Source organism: Episyrphus balteatus, chromosome 3 (assembly GCF_945859705.1).
Source record: "Episyrphus balteatus chromosome 3, idEpiBalt1.1, whole genome shotgun sequence".
Lineage (NCBI taxonomy): Eukaryota > Metazoa > Arthropoda > Insecta > Diptera > Syrphidae > Episyrphus > Episyrphus balteatus.
Window position 1 is genome coordinate 112,946,619 of NC_079136.1, and position 19,025 is coordinate 112,965,643.

At 29.1% G+C, this 19,025-nt stretch overlaps 1 protein-coding gene across 11 annotated transcripts in view; it reads right to left on the reverse strand.

Moving 5' to 3' along the window:
* Positions 1-19,025, reverse strand: part of LOC129916500 (tyrosine-protein phosphatase Lar) — a 664,315-nt gene that overhangs the window by 27,212 nt on the left and 618,078 nt on the right. For all 11 annotated transcript variants that reach the window (XM_055996494.1, XM_055996492.1, XM_055996499.1 and 8 more), the window contains 3 exons: positions 14,429-14,621; positions 10,778-10,928; positions 5,463-5,599 (listed from right to left, as the gene is read on the reverse strand). In XM_055996494.1, the coding sequence (XP_055852469.1) occupies positions 5,463-5,599; positions 10,778-10,928; positions 14,429-14,621 (481 nt within the window). The remainder of the gene's footprint in view (positions 1-5,462; positions 5,600-10,777; positions 10,929-14,428; positions 14,622-19,025) is intronic.

The following is a 19,025-nucleotide window of genomic DNA, read 5'->3' on the forward strand; positions in this document are numbered from 1 at the left end:
TTTTTTGTTGCATTCAATTTTTGTTTGGTGAGAGTGATTTTTATTTTTTTTTATTAATTTAGTGCTGTGATGTGGTGGTGTTGTTTATATATTTTTATAATTATTTTGTATACCTATCTACATTTTTTAATACTAAATACGATATGGCAAAATAATGTTTTGATATAACCAATTAAAAAAAAAAAAAAGTTTGTTAAAAAATGCTTTTCCATTTATTATTTTTTTGTTTCCAGTTATTTTTTAATTTATTAAATCAAAATCGATTGAACTGATATAATTTAATTAATTAAATTATGAACATGATATGGAATATTAATTGCTATTTTAATTTCGAAAAATTGCATCAGAACAAAAATAAATTGAATTTAATAATAAACTATGATCAAATTTTGATCTAATGGCATATAATTACGAAGCTTTTTATGCAAAAAAAATTCGTAGTATTGAATTTCAAACCATATTTTTAGTATTAATATGGTGTCGAAGTTTATTTTAAAATATAATCCCATTGCCCCATTAAAAAAAAAAAAAACATACATATATTTATGAGCAAGAGTATGGAATTACTCCTGTTTGCCTAATAAATATAAATAATATAAACTGAGGGCAAAGAAGTTAGGAGTGAATTCTGACATAAAGCCTGACCGTCAAAGGACTCTTAGAGCCATTAAAGCATTTAAAGCCATCAAAGCTATCAAGGAAATGAGTTACAATTACTGAAAAATAAGTAAAAAATGATTATAAAAACAAAATTCGGGATTCCTTCGTTTGTGAAATTTCGGTTACCTACATATGTATAGTATATCTTGACATTTTCTGAGTTAGATTTCAAATTAAAGGAAAAGAGGTTTAAATGACTCATTTAATAAATCATGGCAAAATTTGAACAAATTTTCGAACTTTCCTGATTGCGGTTATGTTATTCCAAATTGTCCGACTCGGCGTCTCCCGTCAAAAAACTTTCAGCTTAAAAACTTTTAAGCTCAGTTATATTTCCGGTTATTTGCATTTCTTATGTAGGTATGTATTTGATGAGCACGCTATCAATAGTTCCAAAATATTTTAGGACCAATATTTCAGTAAAAAGAAAGACATTTTTAGTAAGAATACACCTTCAAAATCTTTCCATTTAAAAACATTTCCGGTTCATTGTCAAAGACAAAAAAGTCAATAATATCCAAACAGCTTAATCAAGAATCCTCTTTCAAAGAATTTTAATTGCTTCAACTTTTATTTTAACAATAAAATTCAGTACCTATAAAAACAGCCATCGAAACATTTCAAACTTATTCGATATATACATAAAATCGCAAATTCCAATCCCGATAAATCGATACAATCATTTTATTCGCACATTAAAGAAGGTAAATTATTGAATATCTAATTTCCACACATGCACCGAAAAAAAAACCAATATCAATTTAACATTTTGTACATATCAAATTAACATTTTTTAAATATCAGCCAAAAATTCTCTATAAAATGTGTTTTATGATATTTAAAATGTTAAAACAACATTTTTATTATCAGTATGATATTTAAATGTCACATTTTGGAATTTTTTTTTTGATATTTTATTATCATTTTTTCATATCAATTTCTCATTCCAAATTATTGAAAAATATTAAATAAAAAATTCTTAATGTGTACTAATTTAAAGGCGCTTTGTGTTTTTTCGAAGTAAAATGTATGATTTACTGAGAAAATTTGATTGGCACTAAGATTTTACTTCACATAGTTTGGGAGAAAATAACAAAACAATTATATCACCTATAATAGAAAAAATAATATCACCATTATTTTGTAAAGAATATTCCCTTTCAGTAATATTTTGAAAAAAGAAAGAAAATACTTAAAATAATTAAAATAATTGAATTATATTCAATCACTCCACTTAAAATAAAAATAATTTTAATAATTTTGTATTATTTTTGTTATTTTTTTCTTCGTTATGGAAAGAAATAAGTTTCATTATAATAAAATAAAACGTAGAATCTAGTCAACATTGATATTTTAATTGTCAAAGCGAAATTTTCACTATCCATTTAAACTTAAAAAAATGTCAAAATGATATTTAAATTGTAAAATTGAAATTTTCACTATCCCACCCTCAAGTAGCACAAAAGTCTAAGATACACCAAAATATTTGGTGTATTTTTTGCACTTTCGTGATATGCATTTTGAATATAAAAAATACACCATTTTCTCGTATAAAATAAACTCCGGTGGTTAAAAAAATATACCGATTTTGGTGTATAAATGGCACTAGTGGTATATTAAATGATCTGTTTTTGGTGAAAATTATCCCTTTGAAATTGAAAAATACACAATAAATCTATGGATAAAATACACCATTAAAATTATTCTGATTTAAAATTTGAACCAAAGTTTATTTTTTATCTCAAACAGTTTGATGAATTCTAATTCACACCATTTCTTATGAAATAAATGAAAATGAATTTTTATTCACTTTCATAATATTGCCATAAGAAACCAATGGTTAAATATGATTTTGTTTGCCAAATTTTAAAACGAAACACATTCTATCTACTAATTTTAGATGCTACCCCCTCTAAAAATCGAGCGCCTCAAAAATGTCAGTGAATTAATGATTTTTTTTTCGATTTTAAGAATCCATTTTTCAAAAATTATAATTTTTGTGTTGTTTTACATTTTTTTAAGAAAAGTTTTTTTATAATGAATCTAAAAAACTAAGAATGCGGGACTATTAGGTCGATAAATATACTATTTTAATAAAATAATTAATCGCTGTCTTCTATTTTTAAATGGCGTCCATTGAAAAATATGGCGTCTCCCACATATGCATTTTGGTGAATTTTATGTCCACAGGGTGTGCTTCCTACACCAAACAGAGTGTACAAAATAAACCGTTTTGGTTGATTTCAGAATCAAATAATTTTATGCACCATTAATGGTATATTATAAAAACAACTGAAAATCGGTGTATTTTTTGCACGGAATCTTAAAAAAATGTTGAAATTTTGTACAGAAAAGACAGTGGTATAATTTTTATACCACTAATTTTGAGAAATACACCATATTTTTTCAATTTTCTCAATTTTACACCAAAATTAATGAATTTACACCAATTTATACACAAGTGTGCTACTTGAGCCTGAAATTAAAAAATGTCAGAATGATATGATAAAATATCAAAATTGATATATTAATTGTTGGACGACTTTTGTCACTGAAAAATGTTAATTTGATAGCTGTTATTATCAATTTTTTTTTCGGTGTGCATTAATGCAATGTGAATTGGATAAATTGAGGATAAATAAGATATTGGTATCAAAAGTCTTGGCATGGCAGGCGCATAAGATGCGAATTTTTCAAAACTCAACAAAACCAATACAAAATGTATGGAGGTTTTGCAAAACTCAACAAAATTGCAGGTCAGTGAAACTCAATAAAGTTTGCTTATTTTTTGAAAGACTTATATTTTTTCAAAAATCACATATTATTATTGTAGTTTTATTCGATTGGTTTCAGTTATTCATTGGTACATACATAAATAAAAAAAAATTACTTTTAGGTTTGTTTCATTTTGAAAAAAACGCGGTGTTTTCGTGTTTAAAATAAGGAAAAATCGTTCCAAATCTGAAAATAAAAGTTGAGCCTACCGACTTGAAAAAAAAACATTTGTTGAGTTTTGAAAAACGCTCCTCAATTAATTTACAGTCAGCGTCAAAAGCATGCTTGCATAAAAAAACATTAACAAATTTGTTTGTCTTCAGTTGTACCTACATTTTGCTGATTTCAATATTGAAACATGGCTTTTCACTAGTCCAATATAACTGGTGATATCGTGTTATGTTTTTCAATTTCTCAAAAAAGATACCATTTGTTACTATCGACACGATATTTATGGATACATTAATTTTCCTTGCTCATAATTAACTTATCTGTTTCACCAATCCCGCAAAAAAGTTCTGCACTTTTAAATAATATCAATCAATATAGTTTTTTTCATTTCACTTTGTACAGAAACAAAAAAAAAAAACTAAAATCATATTACCTACCTACACAGAGAAAAATATGACCCGCTAAAAACTAACAGATTGCCATATTGTTTTACCGTCCATATATTTCATAAGGAAATCTTATTAAAATCAACGATTAATAAGGTTTTTTTAAGGAGATTTCTTATTATTTTTATAGAGAAAATCTTATTAAAATTTGACTGAAAAGTTGATTTTTTTTTGCAACTTAGCACTAGAACAAAAATCGCGATCAATATTTTCATGGCAGGTTGGTTCAGGTGGTAAGGTGGGTGACTAATGGTTTGAAGTCTCCAGTTCGATTCCCAGCCTGGTCATCGTTTTTTTTATTTTTTTGCAGATTTTAAAACAATAAGGAAAACCCGATTGTTTTAATAAGGTTTCCTTCTTGGATGAAAACCATAGAGAAATCTTATTGTTTTTGTTCTATTTTATGTGGTCTATTTTTCTCTGTGTACATATTTCCAATTACATTCCATTTCCGTTGTTCGTAAAAAAAATTTAATTTCTGGTTAAATGTTATTTTTGGAAAAGCATTTTTTTTTTCATATATTTTTAATGTAAAAATTGTGTGGATCGTTGTTTGTACTATCTGATGGGATTTTTTGTTGAATTTAAATAATAAAATACAACAAAAAAAAAAATTAAATAAAAAAAAAAACACTGCCTGGACGGGACACATAATTTCATTACACGCAAAACAAACGAACAAAAAAATAAAAAAATACAATATTACACATTTTCACTTTTTTAACGATGACTATATGTGTGTGAAAAATTTACACCAAGTTCACCTTTAGTCCTTCTTATTTAGTAAAAGAGGACTCCCCAGAGTTTAACCTACCCGAGACGAGTGTTTTATTCACTCGAATCTTTTTTTGCTGTTGTTTCAATTTTCGTCCTTTTTCATTTTCGACTTTAATTATATTTTGGGTGCTTTCTTGATTTATTTGGTTTTATTTTCAAAAGAAGCCCAGGAATCAAAGGATTATAAAGGAAAACGATAGTTGATTACCTGTTTCCACGCAGCTTATTTATAATAAACGATGTTTTTTTTGGATAAGGGATATGGAAAGGACATAGAAAAGCACACCAATTCAAATGGACGGACATAATGTTTTTTTTAAAGGACATTTTTTTTTTTTCATTTAACAAAATCTACGCAACTACTTTAACTCTATATATGTAGGTATGTATACAATTTTGGTATATAAGAATATTCATTTTTTTTTCATTTTTTTGATAAGCTATTATAAATAGGTAATAATAATGATAAAGGAATATCGATTTTTTTATTTATTTTGTTTTTGTTCTTAATTTTTTTTTTTAACTATAAATACTAAGCGAAAGGATATACATTTATTTATGTATGCACATACAATATTTATGTTTACATTTATATGAAATAATTTTTAAATTAAAATTTATTTAATTTCTTACCATATTGTTTCGTTCGGACGGGTATTGGGGGTGTGGTAGCTCCTTCTCCACGTTGAGAGCGTGCTGCTAGCCATATATAATACAATGTGTCAGGATATAAACCATCAAGCGTATAGGATTCTGTGTTTGATATACGTCTATAGGATGAAGACAAGAAAATGAAAATTACAAAAATGACAAAATGTTTATGGAAATAATGGATTCAAGTATGTAATAAATGGTTTAAATTTTTAATTGATTGCAAACCATCACTTTATATATATGAATGGAAACAAAACCTATTTTTTGAACTAAAAGCAAAATAGCGCTTTGGTGGGTAGTTCATAGTGCATTTATGAAGTTCTTATATACAACTCTGCCGTACAACTTTTTTTTGTATCACTATAAATACAAAAGTTATTTATACTTTTTTGTTATAAAATACCCTTTTTTGTCTGTGTTTTTTATCTTTGCTTTTTTTTTAATTTTTGTTCAACCAAATCTTGAATTTTAAATGATAAGTAAGTATTTTATAGCCTTGTCTTACAGGAGAAAATTAAAGAAGTGCAATTTTTTTTTATTTTTAAGTCTCTTCATTTGATAAAAAAGGGGTATTTTTTTAACAAGAAAGTATAAATAACTTTTGTATTTATAGCGATACAAAAAAATTTTATAGCAGCGTTGTAGAGAATTTTAAGGTGAACAATCTTTCCTCGGAAAGTTTTTTCATAATTTTGATAAAAAGTGCTCAAAGCTTAAAACCTTTCTTTTTTTTTATACTTTTGGTATAATTTTTGTAACTTTTTTAATATTCAGAATATCGAAAAAATGTTCTTAACATAAAAGATGTGAAATTTAATTGTAAACGTTTTTTATATAGCCACTCTTTTCCTATTATGCACAGAAGTCAAGATATTTAATAAAACTAAAATAAGATAGTAGTCAAAAGGTGAATTTCACGTGTGCGAAAAATCGGGGTTATGATATTCATCTAATTCTCTAACGAATGAGCAAAAAAAAATTTGGACTACGGGTAAAAACCAAAAGTTTCATGCTTTAACCTTTTTTTTCACTTCAGATTCTTTGATGTAGTAAGCTTAGAACAAGCTTTTAACTACAATCAGAGGCTCATCATAAGTGCATGTTAGTGGTTAGTAGACAAAAAATACAACCTCCCACATGCACAATATAAAAACAAAATAATTACAAACAAATTTACAAGTTATAAAATTATAAGTACAAAAAATCCAACATTTATTTAAAACATTGATTAACAGTCACGATTGTGGAGCACTGGTTCGAAACAATGTTTTTAAACCCATTTTCGTCAAATTAAAGTCTAAGGATGAATGGTTCAAGTTAAAAAGTTTACTCATGCGACTAAGAGGCTCATTAATACCATAGTTTGTTCTATGAAAGTCGATATGCAAAGGTTCAAATCTTCGTAGGAGGTGAGATCCACCCGGATAATTTATACCAATACAAGCTAATAGATCAGGGGCGTCAATTTGGGAATTAATAAGCTGATGAAGAAAGATTAAATCATTATTTACACGTCTCTGTGCTAAAGTTTGTATCTGAAGAAGTTGAATGCGATGTTCATAAGGTGGCAAGTTGAAAGGGTCGGTCCAAGGAAGACCTTTTAGAGCGAAGCGTACAAAATTGTGTTGAATAGATTCGATTCGGTTTTTATGAACTTCATAAAAAGGACTCCATACTTGAGAAGCGTACTCAAGATGGGGTCGAACGTAGCAGTTGTACAAAGATAGAGTAACAAATGGATCATCAAATTCCTTTGCCCAACGTTTAATAAAACCAAGCATTGAGCTCGCTTTATTTACTATAAAATTGATGTGTTCAGTAAATCCTAAATTTGAACTAAATTGGACACCCAAGTCTTTGAAGCTAAATACTCTACATAGCTTATGTTGTAAGATGTAGTAATCAAAAATATTAATGACTCGTTTTCTCGAGAATGTAATTGTTTGGCATTTAGCTGGGTTAAGTGAAAGGCCATTTTTACCACACCAAACATTAAAACTGTTAATATCGCTTTGTAGAAGGATACGGTCATTGTCAGACTTAATTTCTTTAAAAATCTTCATATCATCAGCAAATATGAGAATATCACTTGAAGTTATGCACGAGATTACGTCGTTTATAGCTAAAATGAATAAAAATGGGCCTAGGTGACTTCCCTGAGGGACGCCAGAGTTGGCTATAAAAAGATCTGAAAGACAGTTTCTAAATTTGACCTGATAGGATCTTTGGTTAAGATAAGATTCTACCCAGGCAATAAAAATACGTGGAAAACCAAAAGCTTTTAATTTGAAGATTATTATTTTATGACTAAGTTGATCAAATGCCTTTGAAAAGTCAGTGTAAACGCAGTCAACTTCATTACCTTTTTCTAATGCATTTGAACATTTATTTAAGAAGCTAAGAAGATTAGTTGTAGTAGATCTTTTTCTTACAAAGCCATGCTGCTTTTCACTTATCAGATTTTTACTATAAAATGCTAGACTATCACAAACAACTTGCTCAAAAACCTTTGGAATGCAGGATAGTTTCGAGATAGGCCTATAATTCTTTATATCTGTCTTATCACCCTTCTTGAAAACAGGAGTGAGGAATGACTTTTTCCAGATGGAGGGAAATTTTCCTGACTTGATGGAAAGTTTGAAGAAAAATGTTAGAGGCTGAACTAGGGAGTTTCTACAGTTTTTTAATACTATTGGTGGCACACCATCTGGGCCAGCAGAACAATCATCATTTAAGGATGAAAGAAGGTCTAACACAGTACTTTGCAGTACAGGGATGTTCGTACAACTCGTTTCGGAATATGAATGTAAATTTTTGAAATAGATTTCGTCAACATCAACAGTCTCATTAACAAATGAATTACGAAAGTTATTGGCGAAAGCATTGCAAATGTCAAATGTTTGATGTAATGTAATATCGTCATGAATGAAGTTTGCCGGATATCCATCTGAGTTTTTCTTTGAGTTAACAAGGTTCCAAAATGACTTTGGATCTTTTCTTAGGGAATTTCCTTTCTCAATTATGTAGTCGGTGTACAAATTTTTTGAATGAGTTTTGAATTCTTCAAATAGTTCAACGTAAGAAGCGTGATCAACTGGGGAAAGGGTTCTTAAAAAAAGTTTCCATGCTTTATTTCGTTTATTTCTTAGTATTTTTAGGTCTTTTGTGTACCAAGGGTGACTAAAATTATTATTATTATTATTTGATTTTTTCATGGAAATGGAATTTACAAGGCAGCTGTTAAGGATGTTATAAAAATTTGTAACTGCTTCATCAATATTAGATAATGTAAGTATATTTTCTATCCCTGAACTAGATATGTTTTCAGAAAGCAACTCAAAATTTGCTTTTTTAAAATCAAGAGTATAAGAGCAATCAAAATCGTTACTGTTTTCAGTAATATGATTGCTCCATTCAAAGAAGATATCCAAAGGTGGATGGTAACCGTCTATATTAGTGATACCAGTTCTAGACTCTAGAACAAGAGTACTAATAGCGTCAGAGGAAAATACTAAATCGAGAATTCGATTTTTATAGTTTTTAATACAGCTTATCTGCTGTAAGTCAGTATACAAAATTTTGTCTAATAAAGCAAGCTCATTTTGTGAAGATGTTAGTGAAGCTTCTTGATATGTTTCATCATCGGAAGGGACCCAATCAATGTGAGGTAAATTGAAGTCTCCTAAAAGTAATATGTTGCTATTGGAGCAAGACAAGTCAAGTACGTAATCTTTGTTTACACCTTAACTCTTTAAATCATACTTATTTCCAATAGTAAGATAGGCTAATGCAAAGCACTCGCCTAGTAACTTAACAGTTGTATGTTCGATCCCCAGTGCCTGTCAGTTTATTTAAATTAAAAAGCTCCCACATATAAATAACATGATTTTTCGTTTCACTTAAGTGGATTTCTTTTAAATTTTCACATTCAAGAAATTAAAAAGATTTATCCGCTTAATTTAAGACGGAGCACAGTGGCCCGTTTTGACTTTATTGCTTGCAAAATTAATATCTTCTAAATAAATAAAAATATCGCCAAAATGTTTTTTTTTTTTTCTCTTGAAGGAAATTTCAAGAAAATTTTGAGTTTCGAGGTCATTTTGGCAAAAAATCATGCAGAAATCTGACTAATTTAATGTGGAAAAATCCGCTTGTTTTTTTAGGTGGTATTTTTTTTCCGTGCACTCTTGCGGAGTGCTGGGTAATCGCTGCAGTGACGCATTGGGCTCAATGTGTTTGTTTTTTGATAGTTATAGGTTAACAAAAATTAAGGATAAATTACGATTGAGATTTAGCAGAAAGCTTAGGGTGAATCAGTGTTATTTGGTAAAATTTCAGTAATCCGCGAAACAATTCATACAATTTGAAAAGATTTTCAGCAATTTCTGTATTCCGCGAAACAATTCGTAATAATGAAAAGGTTTTCAGCAATTATTGAAACAGGATCAAGATCCAAAACCGAAAAAAAGGGAATTCGTTAAGAGAATTGAAATTAATTTCGAAAAGGCTATTTAAAAATTTTAATTTGAATACCTAATTGTTGACAAAGCTTGCTAGTCTCACTTTCGAAAGTACTTATGTTATAGTGTAACGTTTAACGCTTATTTATACTCTAAAATCCTATTTACAATTATCGACAGTTTGCTATTCGGTAAGTATAGAAGAGTGCTCTGATAAGTTTCAGGATTGTATCATGGGTTCTCCAGGTTCGTATCAGGGGTTGCCACGGTAAATAGGTACCATGACTTGCCTCAGTAAGTATCACAAGTAAGTATTGCCTCTGCCAATCAGAAACTCCAGGAAGTATCAGTCGGGAACAAGACCTTCTCTGTTGGGGAGAAGACAAATGTCTTGAAATTGTGCAAAAATGCTAAATTTAAGTATAAATTAATTTCACATGTTAAAAAGAATAGTATGCGAATGCTTTTGTCAGCTGTCATTCTTAATAATAATTTTTATTTTCAATTAAATCTAATATTTCAAATTGAAAAGTAATCATGAAAACAAAATAATGTAAAAAATATTAAAAGTTTGACCTTTTCTGTCATAAAAACTCTCTCTTGACTCCAGTTCAATAAAATAAAAAAATTACAAAAATGCCACCTTCCATTAAATTGAAATGACAGTTCAATTTAGCCCCAAACTAAATAATTCAAATCAGATTTTTTTCCGAATAAATATAATTCCCTCTTTCTGTTAACTCTTTTATAAAAAAAAAAAATATCCAATAGGAAAAAAAAAACACAACAAGAAAAATACCACAACTTTATATATGTACATATAATTTTACTTACTTATGATGATCCTGATTTGCATACGTATCATTCCAGTAAAGTTCATAATGTACAATATTTTCACTGGAATGTGTCGGTTTTGACCATTGCAGGGTAACTGCGGTCTCGCCGATATCGGTTGCCCGGAAATTACTGGGCTGTGATGGGACACCTGGTGGATTTCATCATCATCATCGTCATTATTATTATTACCATAACCATCCATTGCCATCATCATAGTCATCAGGATTTTGCATCAAAGTTGTCATTGGGTTTGGTTGTCATCATCATTGTCATCACCGACGTCGTTGTCGTCGTTGCCATTATTGATGTTGATTGAAATGTTAATATTGTGATGATGGAGTCCGCGTGTCGTTCAAAATGTGCGTCAATGTGCCATGATGGCGGAAATTGAATAGAAATCGAAGAAAAATTAATAATTTTAATAATACAAAAAAAAAAGAAAACAAAAATAAAATAATAATACAAAAAAAAAACAAACATAAATTCAATTCAGTCACGCTATATACCTACATGCCCTGATATCGGAAATGAAATTATTTTCCCTCTTTTGATATAATTTTTAAATTAAACAGAAAACAAAAACAACAAAAAAAAGGAGCAACCATCCTTTTTATATTTTATCTTTTCGCATACAGATTTTTCCGTGAAAAAAATAACGCAGGCGTTTACATAAAAATTTAATCAATAATATTCCATACTAGCTATAGGTAAATTTTGTATGTGTGGAGGCTCTCTATCTTTACATCAGATTCTTCTTATATGCACTTTTCATTTTCACACGGTTTGAGGCTCAACGTGAGATAAAAAAAGGAATTGCTGGCAGATTTATTGCTCTGAATCAACCTTAATTAATGTAATTTACTTCTTCGATGTTTTTTTTTTTATGTGAATAAACTAAAAAGGGATTCATTTCTGAGTACACAGTGGGGCTTAATTTGGATAAAAACTTACGACTGGCTTAAAAAATAGGTTATAAAATTTAAACTGGATAGTTTTTAGAACTTCAAACGCTTGATTGTAAAAACATGGGTTTTCTAAAAGGCGAATTTGACTAAAACTTCTATCAAAACTTCTAATTAAAAAACAACAGTCACTGCAATTTGTATCCGATTTGAAAAAAAAAACTTATTATTAAAATAGGCGTGGTAGTGGGCGTTTTAACTAATTCCTAAATTTATTCTTACTTGCATCCTAATTGTGCATTCAACTCGTTAAATAAAAAAGTAATATAATGTTGCAAAATTGGACTGGAAGATATTTTGCAACAATTTTGTTTAACTGTTAAAAACTGACCACTTAAATAACACGAAATAATAAAGCCTTTTTCAAGAAACAATTTTTATTAAAAATGTGGAGTTGTGATGGTGGGCGAATTACAGCCGAAATTCTTTCTAAATTTTGAAGTCATTGATAAAAACAATCTCTTGAAGTAAAACCCTTACGTTTTTAGCATAATTCATACAGAAAAGTGGGCGTAGCTATGAGCGAATCGAGCTTAATTCGGGAGAGGGTCAAAATTGTGACTTCAAAATTCTGATTTACAAAATTCTGCTTTTTTCAAGAAAATTCAGTTTTTCAAATTTTGCTTTTTTTCTATTCTGTGTTTCAAAATTCTGCTTTTCAGAATTGTGCCAGAATTTTGAAAAACAGAATTTTTAAAATCAGAATTTTGACCCCCGGCAGAATTTTGACCCCAATCCGCTGTATTCATTTGTTTTTTTTTGCTAAGGATATGAACATTTTGTCCCACTGTCATATAGTATGAAATATAACGACTCTTCAAAACTTATCCTCCCGACGCAAGCAAGAAAGGTAAATTTTTTTAATTGTGTCACTTAAACACAGCCTCCAATGATTATCTCTCTCCACTCTTTCCACAATATTTTTCTCCTTCTCGTATTTAATGCAAAATTAAGGTAAAGGTTATTTCCGTTTTCAAAAAAAAAAAAAAAATATTATATTCGAATTTAAAATGAAAATAAAATTTCCCCAAAAGCAATTAATACTATACAACAGAAGAGCGAAAAATGATGAATAAAAGTTGCTCCTTGTATAAAATTTTGCAACTTTTGTGTGTGTGTGAGGAGGATTCGTATTAATTGTCATATTGATCAGGATGGTATATACTTTACGTTTACGTTTTTTTATTTTATTTTTGCGTTCTCATTTTTTTTTTTATTGTGGTTGTAAATTTATATCCTACAAAACGGAAACAATGTATATTGTAATGTCAGCAACTTGGTAAGTATGGTTGAGCGAGTGATAACGATGAATTGTTTGCGAATTAACATTAAAATTCATTATGAGGATACGGATATCTGTATTTACAAGAGAGGTAGTTGGGTATACATTTTTTTTTTGCATTTTTAATTTATTTTGTTGTAAAGTTTTAATTGCTTGGAAATTTATTATTGAATTTGATTAAATTGATTGAATTGATTAAACCAGCTTCGAGTTAAAACCCAATTTTTTTCATTTAAATATTGATGATTTTTTTTTTTTGTACATTTTCTGCTAAGGTCAAAAATTGTATGAAAGAATTTTTCTTACAAATATAAATTAAAATGTTTTTCATAGGAACCAATGGTAGGTATGGGAATAATTGCGCGTGGGAATTTTTCTTTTGTAGGTGCTTCTTTATAGAATATCTTTAATAGAATAGACCGAAATTTGAATATGTCACGCTGACCAATATATCACGGAACAGAGTTAAATCATTAAAATTGGTGAGTACTGAAATTGAAATTAGAGTCTAGTCATGTAAATGAGTTCAGGAGTGACTTTTCAAAAGGGGATTAAATGATTTTTTTTACCAGGCCAATTTAAATAAAAACAGTAAATTGATTCCAAAAATCGGACTGGGAAACCCGGTGAACATTGAAAATTGTATGAAAAATTACGATTTTCTTTTCAGTTTTTTCGATTTTCTGAAAAATGACAACATTGTCAAAAAATAGCAAATATGCTCTTAAAAAACAAATTATTAACAAAAAGATGCATCATGCAGCACAAGTAGTGCATCCAATGGGAAATATATTGCTTTCAAATTTTGTATGTTGTTTTCATAAGAGTCAATACCATCTCAAAGATGCAAATTTTACGTTAAATGTTGACAAAGCTTTAAGGCCCAATTAATTTAAAGTCGCCATTGAAAATGTAAAATTTTAAAATTCGTATGCGATTTGACAGATTTTTAATTTTTGATGGCGACTTTAAATATAATGGAGAGTGAATAAATTGGGCCTTAGATCATAAAACAAACCTTTAAAATAAAAATTGTGTTGCCAAAAAATGGTACAGTAAAACAAATTGGCATAAATCTTTATTTTCATTAGAAGATAAAAGTTAACCACAAATTCTGTAAAGTCATGTCCAAACTATTCTTATCTCCCAAAAAACGAATCTCTCACGTTCTCATTATCAAAGTCACAAAACATCATAAAGATTAAAGTTTCCTTATTTTCCTATAATATAATTTACGTACACAAATCAAAAATAGTTTAACTGTGTTGTAGATATGGTTGCTTCTCCTAAAAAACATATTTTGAAACTCAAAAAAAGGAAAACTTCAACAAACTAAATAGAAAAAATAGAAAATAAAACTACATTACAATTTTTGTTATCTTTTGCATAGCTGTGTTTGCTTACCTTGTTGTGTTTTCACCTGAACCGGAGTGGACATCGGACCGGCACCCATTGATGTAAATGCTTGTACACGTACCGTGTAAATAGCATGCGGTGTCAATTCGGATATTGTTGTTAATTCGCTATTGTCAACCATTTGTGAATCCCAAGATGCCTCGGGTTGATTAGAATTTGTCGTGTAGTATACTTTGTAGCCCTTTTAGATAGATAGAAAAAGAGATAGATATTTTTATTAGCATACTGAAAAGAGAGATGAGGGATGGCATGGGGTTAATGTACATGTACTGTACAGTACATATATGTTTTATAATCTTAAACTTCGTTAAATTCAACGCTAGAATTTTCTATATAGATCCACATCCGGTTGTATGCAAAGGTAATAACTGTCAATATTCATATATTTCGTGTGAAAGGAAATAATACATTAGAACTAGAAAAAAATACAGTACTGTGGTAAAGTACATATTTGTTTTTGTTAGTCTTTTAGTTGGAAAAATATTGTTAAGGTCATCTGTTAAAACGAAAAAATCAATGTAATGGAGAAATACAAATCATAGTGGCCATGTACGAAAACGATTTCAAAAGTGATAAAAAATTATTTTTAAAATACTACGAAAATTTGTACTCATAGATGTACACTAAAAATTTGCACATCTCTGTGTTAAGCGAATTTAGTGACTATGACTATGATTCGATATGACCCAAGACGAGGAAAATGGGAGAAATATGTATAATGTTGACATGTAATGAAATTGACATATTGATTGAAAACCATGATGTCCTAGGTGACAAATTCTCCAAGGAATTTGCGACGAAGATTATCTAGCTCATTTGATGGAACTGCACACAATATGGGTATGAGAAGGAAGCGGAAAAATTATGTCACTTGAATAGTATTTGTGTGATGCTGGCTGATGTTGATGATGTTTGAAGCCTGACTAAAAGTATAATGTTGATGTATATTTTGAAAAAGGAATTATATGTCATTCAAATTGACATATCTCTTAATACTATTTTGACAAGAAAACAAACAATAATATTATATGCTATGCTTGAATGTAATTTTGGTCAATGTGACAGCTTTTCATTTATAGAAAGAACTAAATATTCTTTGTGGCAATATTTATTTGGTTGATTTTTTTTGTGAGAGAAAAATGGAAATGAAGACACCTGCTGGTATTTATATTTTTTCTTTTGGTATTCATATTATATAAAGATTACAGAGTTTACAGACATATTTGCAAATGTTTTTTCATTATTCTGTTTGTGTCTTAGAAATGTTTTTCTATTCTACCGCAAGACTTGTTACCTCGCAGAAACCAAATTCAATTTGAATTTTTTGAGTTTCATGAAAGTATTAAAGAAGCCAAGCAGTTCTTTTTACTGAAACTACATATTGCTTAATCCTGAGTTTTTCTACCACAAGGTCCACAAGTCTAGAAACCTTCGTGGTAGTATTTTGAACATCTGAATATAAATCAAAATCAAAGTTTTAGAGTTTCATATAAACTATGTCTTAATTAGGGTTGTAAAAATATCAATTGACAAAAAAAAAAATGCATTTGAAATAAAAAAAAAATATTTATGCAAATAAAAAAATATTTATTGCGATTAAGAAATTCGCATCAAAAAAAACTTATTGCAACTGAATCGTTTATTTTCAAAACATGATAAGTCCACTTTTTTTCAAAATTCCTTTTTTTTTAACTGAATATGTTCTTGGGGGATAACCACACCTGCCTTCAAAATATGAAGCACAGCTAAGCGAAACAAAATTTTATTGTCAAAACATCATAAAAGTCCCGGACTTATCATCTTTTGAAAACAGAGCCGGTTTTAGGGGGGGGGCAGCCTGGGCCGTCGCCCAGGGGCGCAAGAATTGCGGGGCGCCACAGGCGCCCCAACTTTTACAAAAGTTATATAAATAACGAAGTCTTTCTAATCGATGTTTTATTTTTTTTACATTCACAAAGGCGCCCAATTTTTTTCTATTTTACATTTTCAACGGCGCTCGTATTGTTTGTCCTAAACTTTTTGAAGAATGAAGGCGCCCCCCAGTTTTGGGTTAATTTATTTGGCTTCCGGAAGGACAATGGTGTCCAAAATCTTCGTTCATCTTTGAAGAACAAGGCGCCCCAATTTCTTTTGAAAGACTAAAGCAATCCTAATATTCCTCCTACCAATTTAATTTTTGCAAAGGTGCCCCTATAATAATGAATAAGGAAAGAGAAGGGAGACGGAATTAAAAATCCAGAAAGCCCAAAATCCAGAAAACCCTAAATTCCGAAAACCTAAAAACACAAAATCCCGAAAACCCACAATCCCAAAATCCCGAAAACCCAAAATCCAGAAATGCCAAAAATTGACAGCCGTCCGGAAGCGCCTGGAATCATTAAGAAGCGTGCTGCAAGTTTTTTATTCTCCTAGTGAAAAAACAAAAACAAAATATTTGATTTTTCACCAATACAGATATTAAATTTTAGAATTGGGTGGAAGCGATTCAAAGTTTTTTATTGGATTTCAGAATGAGTGAATCATTGAGTGATTCCAATCGAAACGACATTAATGTACCTAGTTGAAAAAGTTTTTGAAAAAATATTGTTCAAATAAAACCAGCTGTACCTAATCTTTAAATGTGTTTAAACAAAAAAGTCAGAGATAAAGGTAGTCTTGTCAATTGAGCCTAAGGCCCATTTGCTGAAACGAGTCTTAAATATTTAAGTAAATCATAAAGGCCTAAGTTTCACATACCGGTTTGCACGAACTTAAAAGTAACCCCTAAATCTGACTAAGTTTAACATTATTTAGGATGAGGAAATAGTAGATCATAAGGGTTTTATGTTCTTCTTAAGCAATTTTAACTGCGAAAAAAAGAAAAAAACACCCCTTAAAAATGATTTTGGGTGTAAAGTGAACAATAATTATAAGTTTAAGAACGGTTAACTTACTTTATACGTGTTAACTAGTAGCAGATGGTACAATTTGCCGCACAAATTCGTATACATTTTTTAACATTTTGCTGTCAAAATTTTCACACACAATACAAACAAACACAATGACACACAAATACATACACAAAAATAAATCTTTCAAATTAATCATTTGTTTTTTATTGAATTAAACACCATTTATTTTACCGCTTTCACTAATATTCATTTTTTCTTCAATAAACATAGACAGACTAACAAAATTTCTTGAATTATTTTCCGTAAATTGTTCAAAAACAATTTAAATTAACTGACGTTTGTGTCGATTTGACAATTTGATTTGAAGCTCTCAGCGATTTCTCGCATGAAAGTAAATCATTGCTAGGATTAACATAAATATTTTTTAGCAACTTGGAATAAACTAAGTAAAACAGAAGTGCTATGTTCGACCTAGCTAAGATCTAAATTTATGATCCGTATGAGCAAATGGGCCTAAATGACATATATAATTAATTTTTTTTTTAAGTTAACCTTTTTAAGTTAATACACTGCACATTTTTAATAAATGCATTAACAAGTATATGAGAGGTAAGATATAATCTGCTATTGCTTTTTTTCTTGATTTTAAAAAATTGTTTTTAGATGAATTTTTTTTTTTAGAGGCGCCACTTGCAATCTTGCCCAGGGGCGCCGGTAGTGCTTAAACCGGCACTGTTTGAAAATAAACAGCAACCTTTTTATGAGTAATTATTGACTACACATAGAGAAGCTGACTACTGACTCAAAATCTTAAGTTGAAAGCGTCTTTCAAGTAAAATAACTACTCGGAACATTATATTCTATTCCCAAATGCAATTGTTTGATAGACTGAGGCTTTAAAAAAATTGTATATTCATTTTAAAACTAATTTCACATTCGTTTATTTTCAAAGTATGATGAGTTCAAAATCGTTTTTATTTTTTATCTTTTAAACAATCGGTCTAAAAAGTAAATACCAAACGATATTCTGTAGCTAGGTAAAAGTTCTACAAAATATATTTTTTATACATTTTGCTACACTTAACAAAAGAAAATAGAACGTTTTTTCTTCTCCTGAAAAATTTGAAATCATGGACTTATCATGTTTTGAAAATAAATGATTCAACTGAAAAATATTTGCATCGAAAACAAAATTTTTATTACAAACATTTTGCATCAAAAAAATTTAATTGCAAACAAAAAATTTTCTGCATTGAAAATAAAAATCAATGCAAAATGTGTGCATTAAATATTTATTTTTAGTATTCGTCCAATTTTTTTTCAATTTTGGTTATTTGACCATAAATTAGCTATTTCATCTATAATATGGCCAAAATATTAAAAACAAATCTTTAACGTACACATTGTGCATTGATTTTTTTTTTTCAATACCGAAAATTTTGTATTTGAAATAAATTTTTTGTTTTAATGCAAAATATTTGTCACTTGCACTTATTTAATTTAATACCTGTACCTTATTCGTTCTAGGTTTGAAGCAAAAAAGAAATTATAATATGAGTTATTTAGCTTTGAATGAAATGGGTTAATATGGGTTAATATAAGGGGACAGTCACCAATAGCCTTTAAACAAAAAATTCTAGTCGAAAAATTTCTTTTGCATTTATTTTTTCAAAACCCACCAAAGATATATGTAT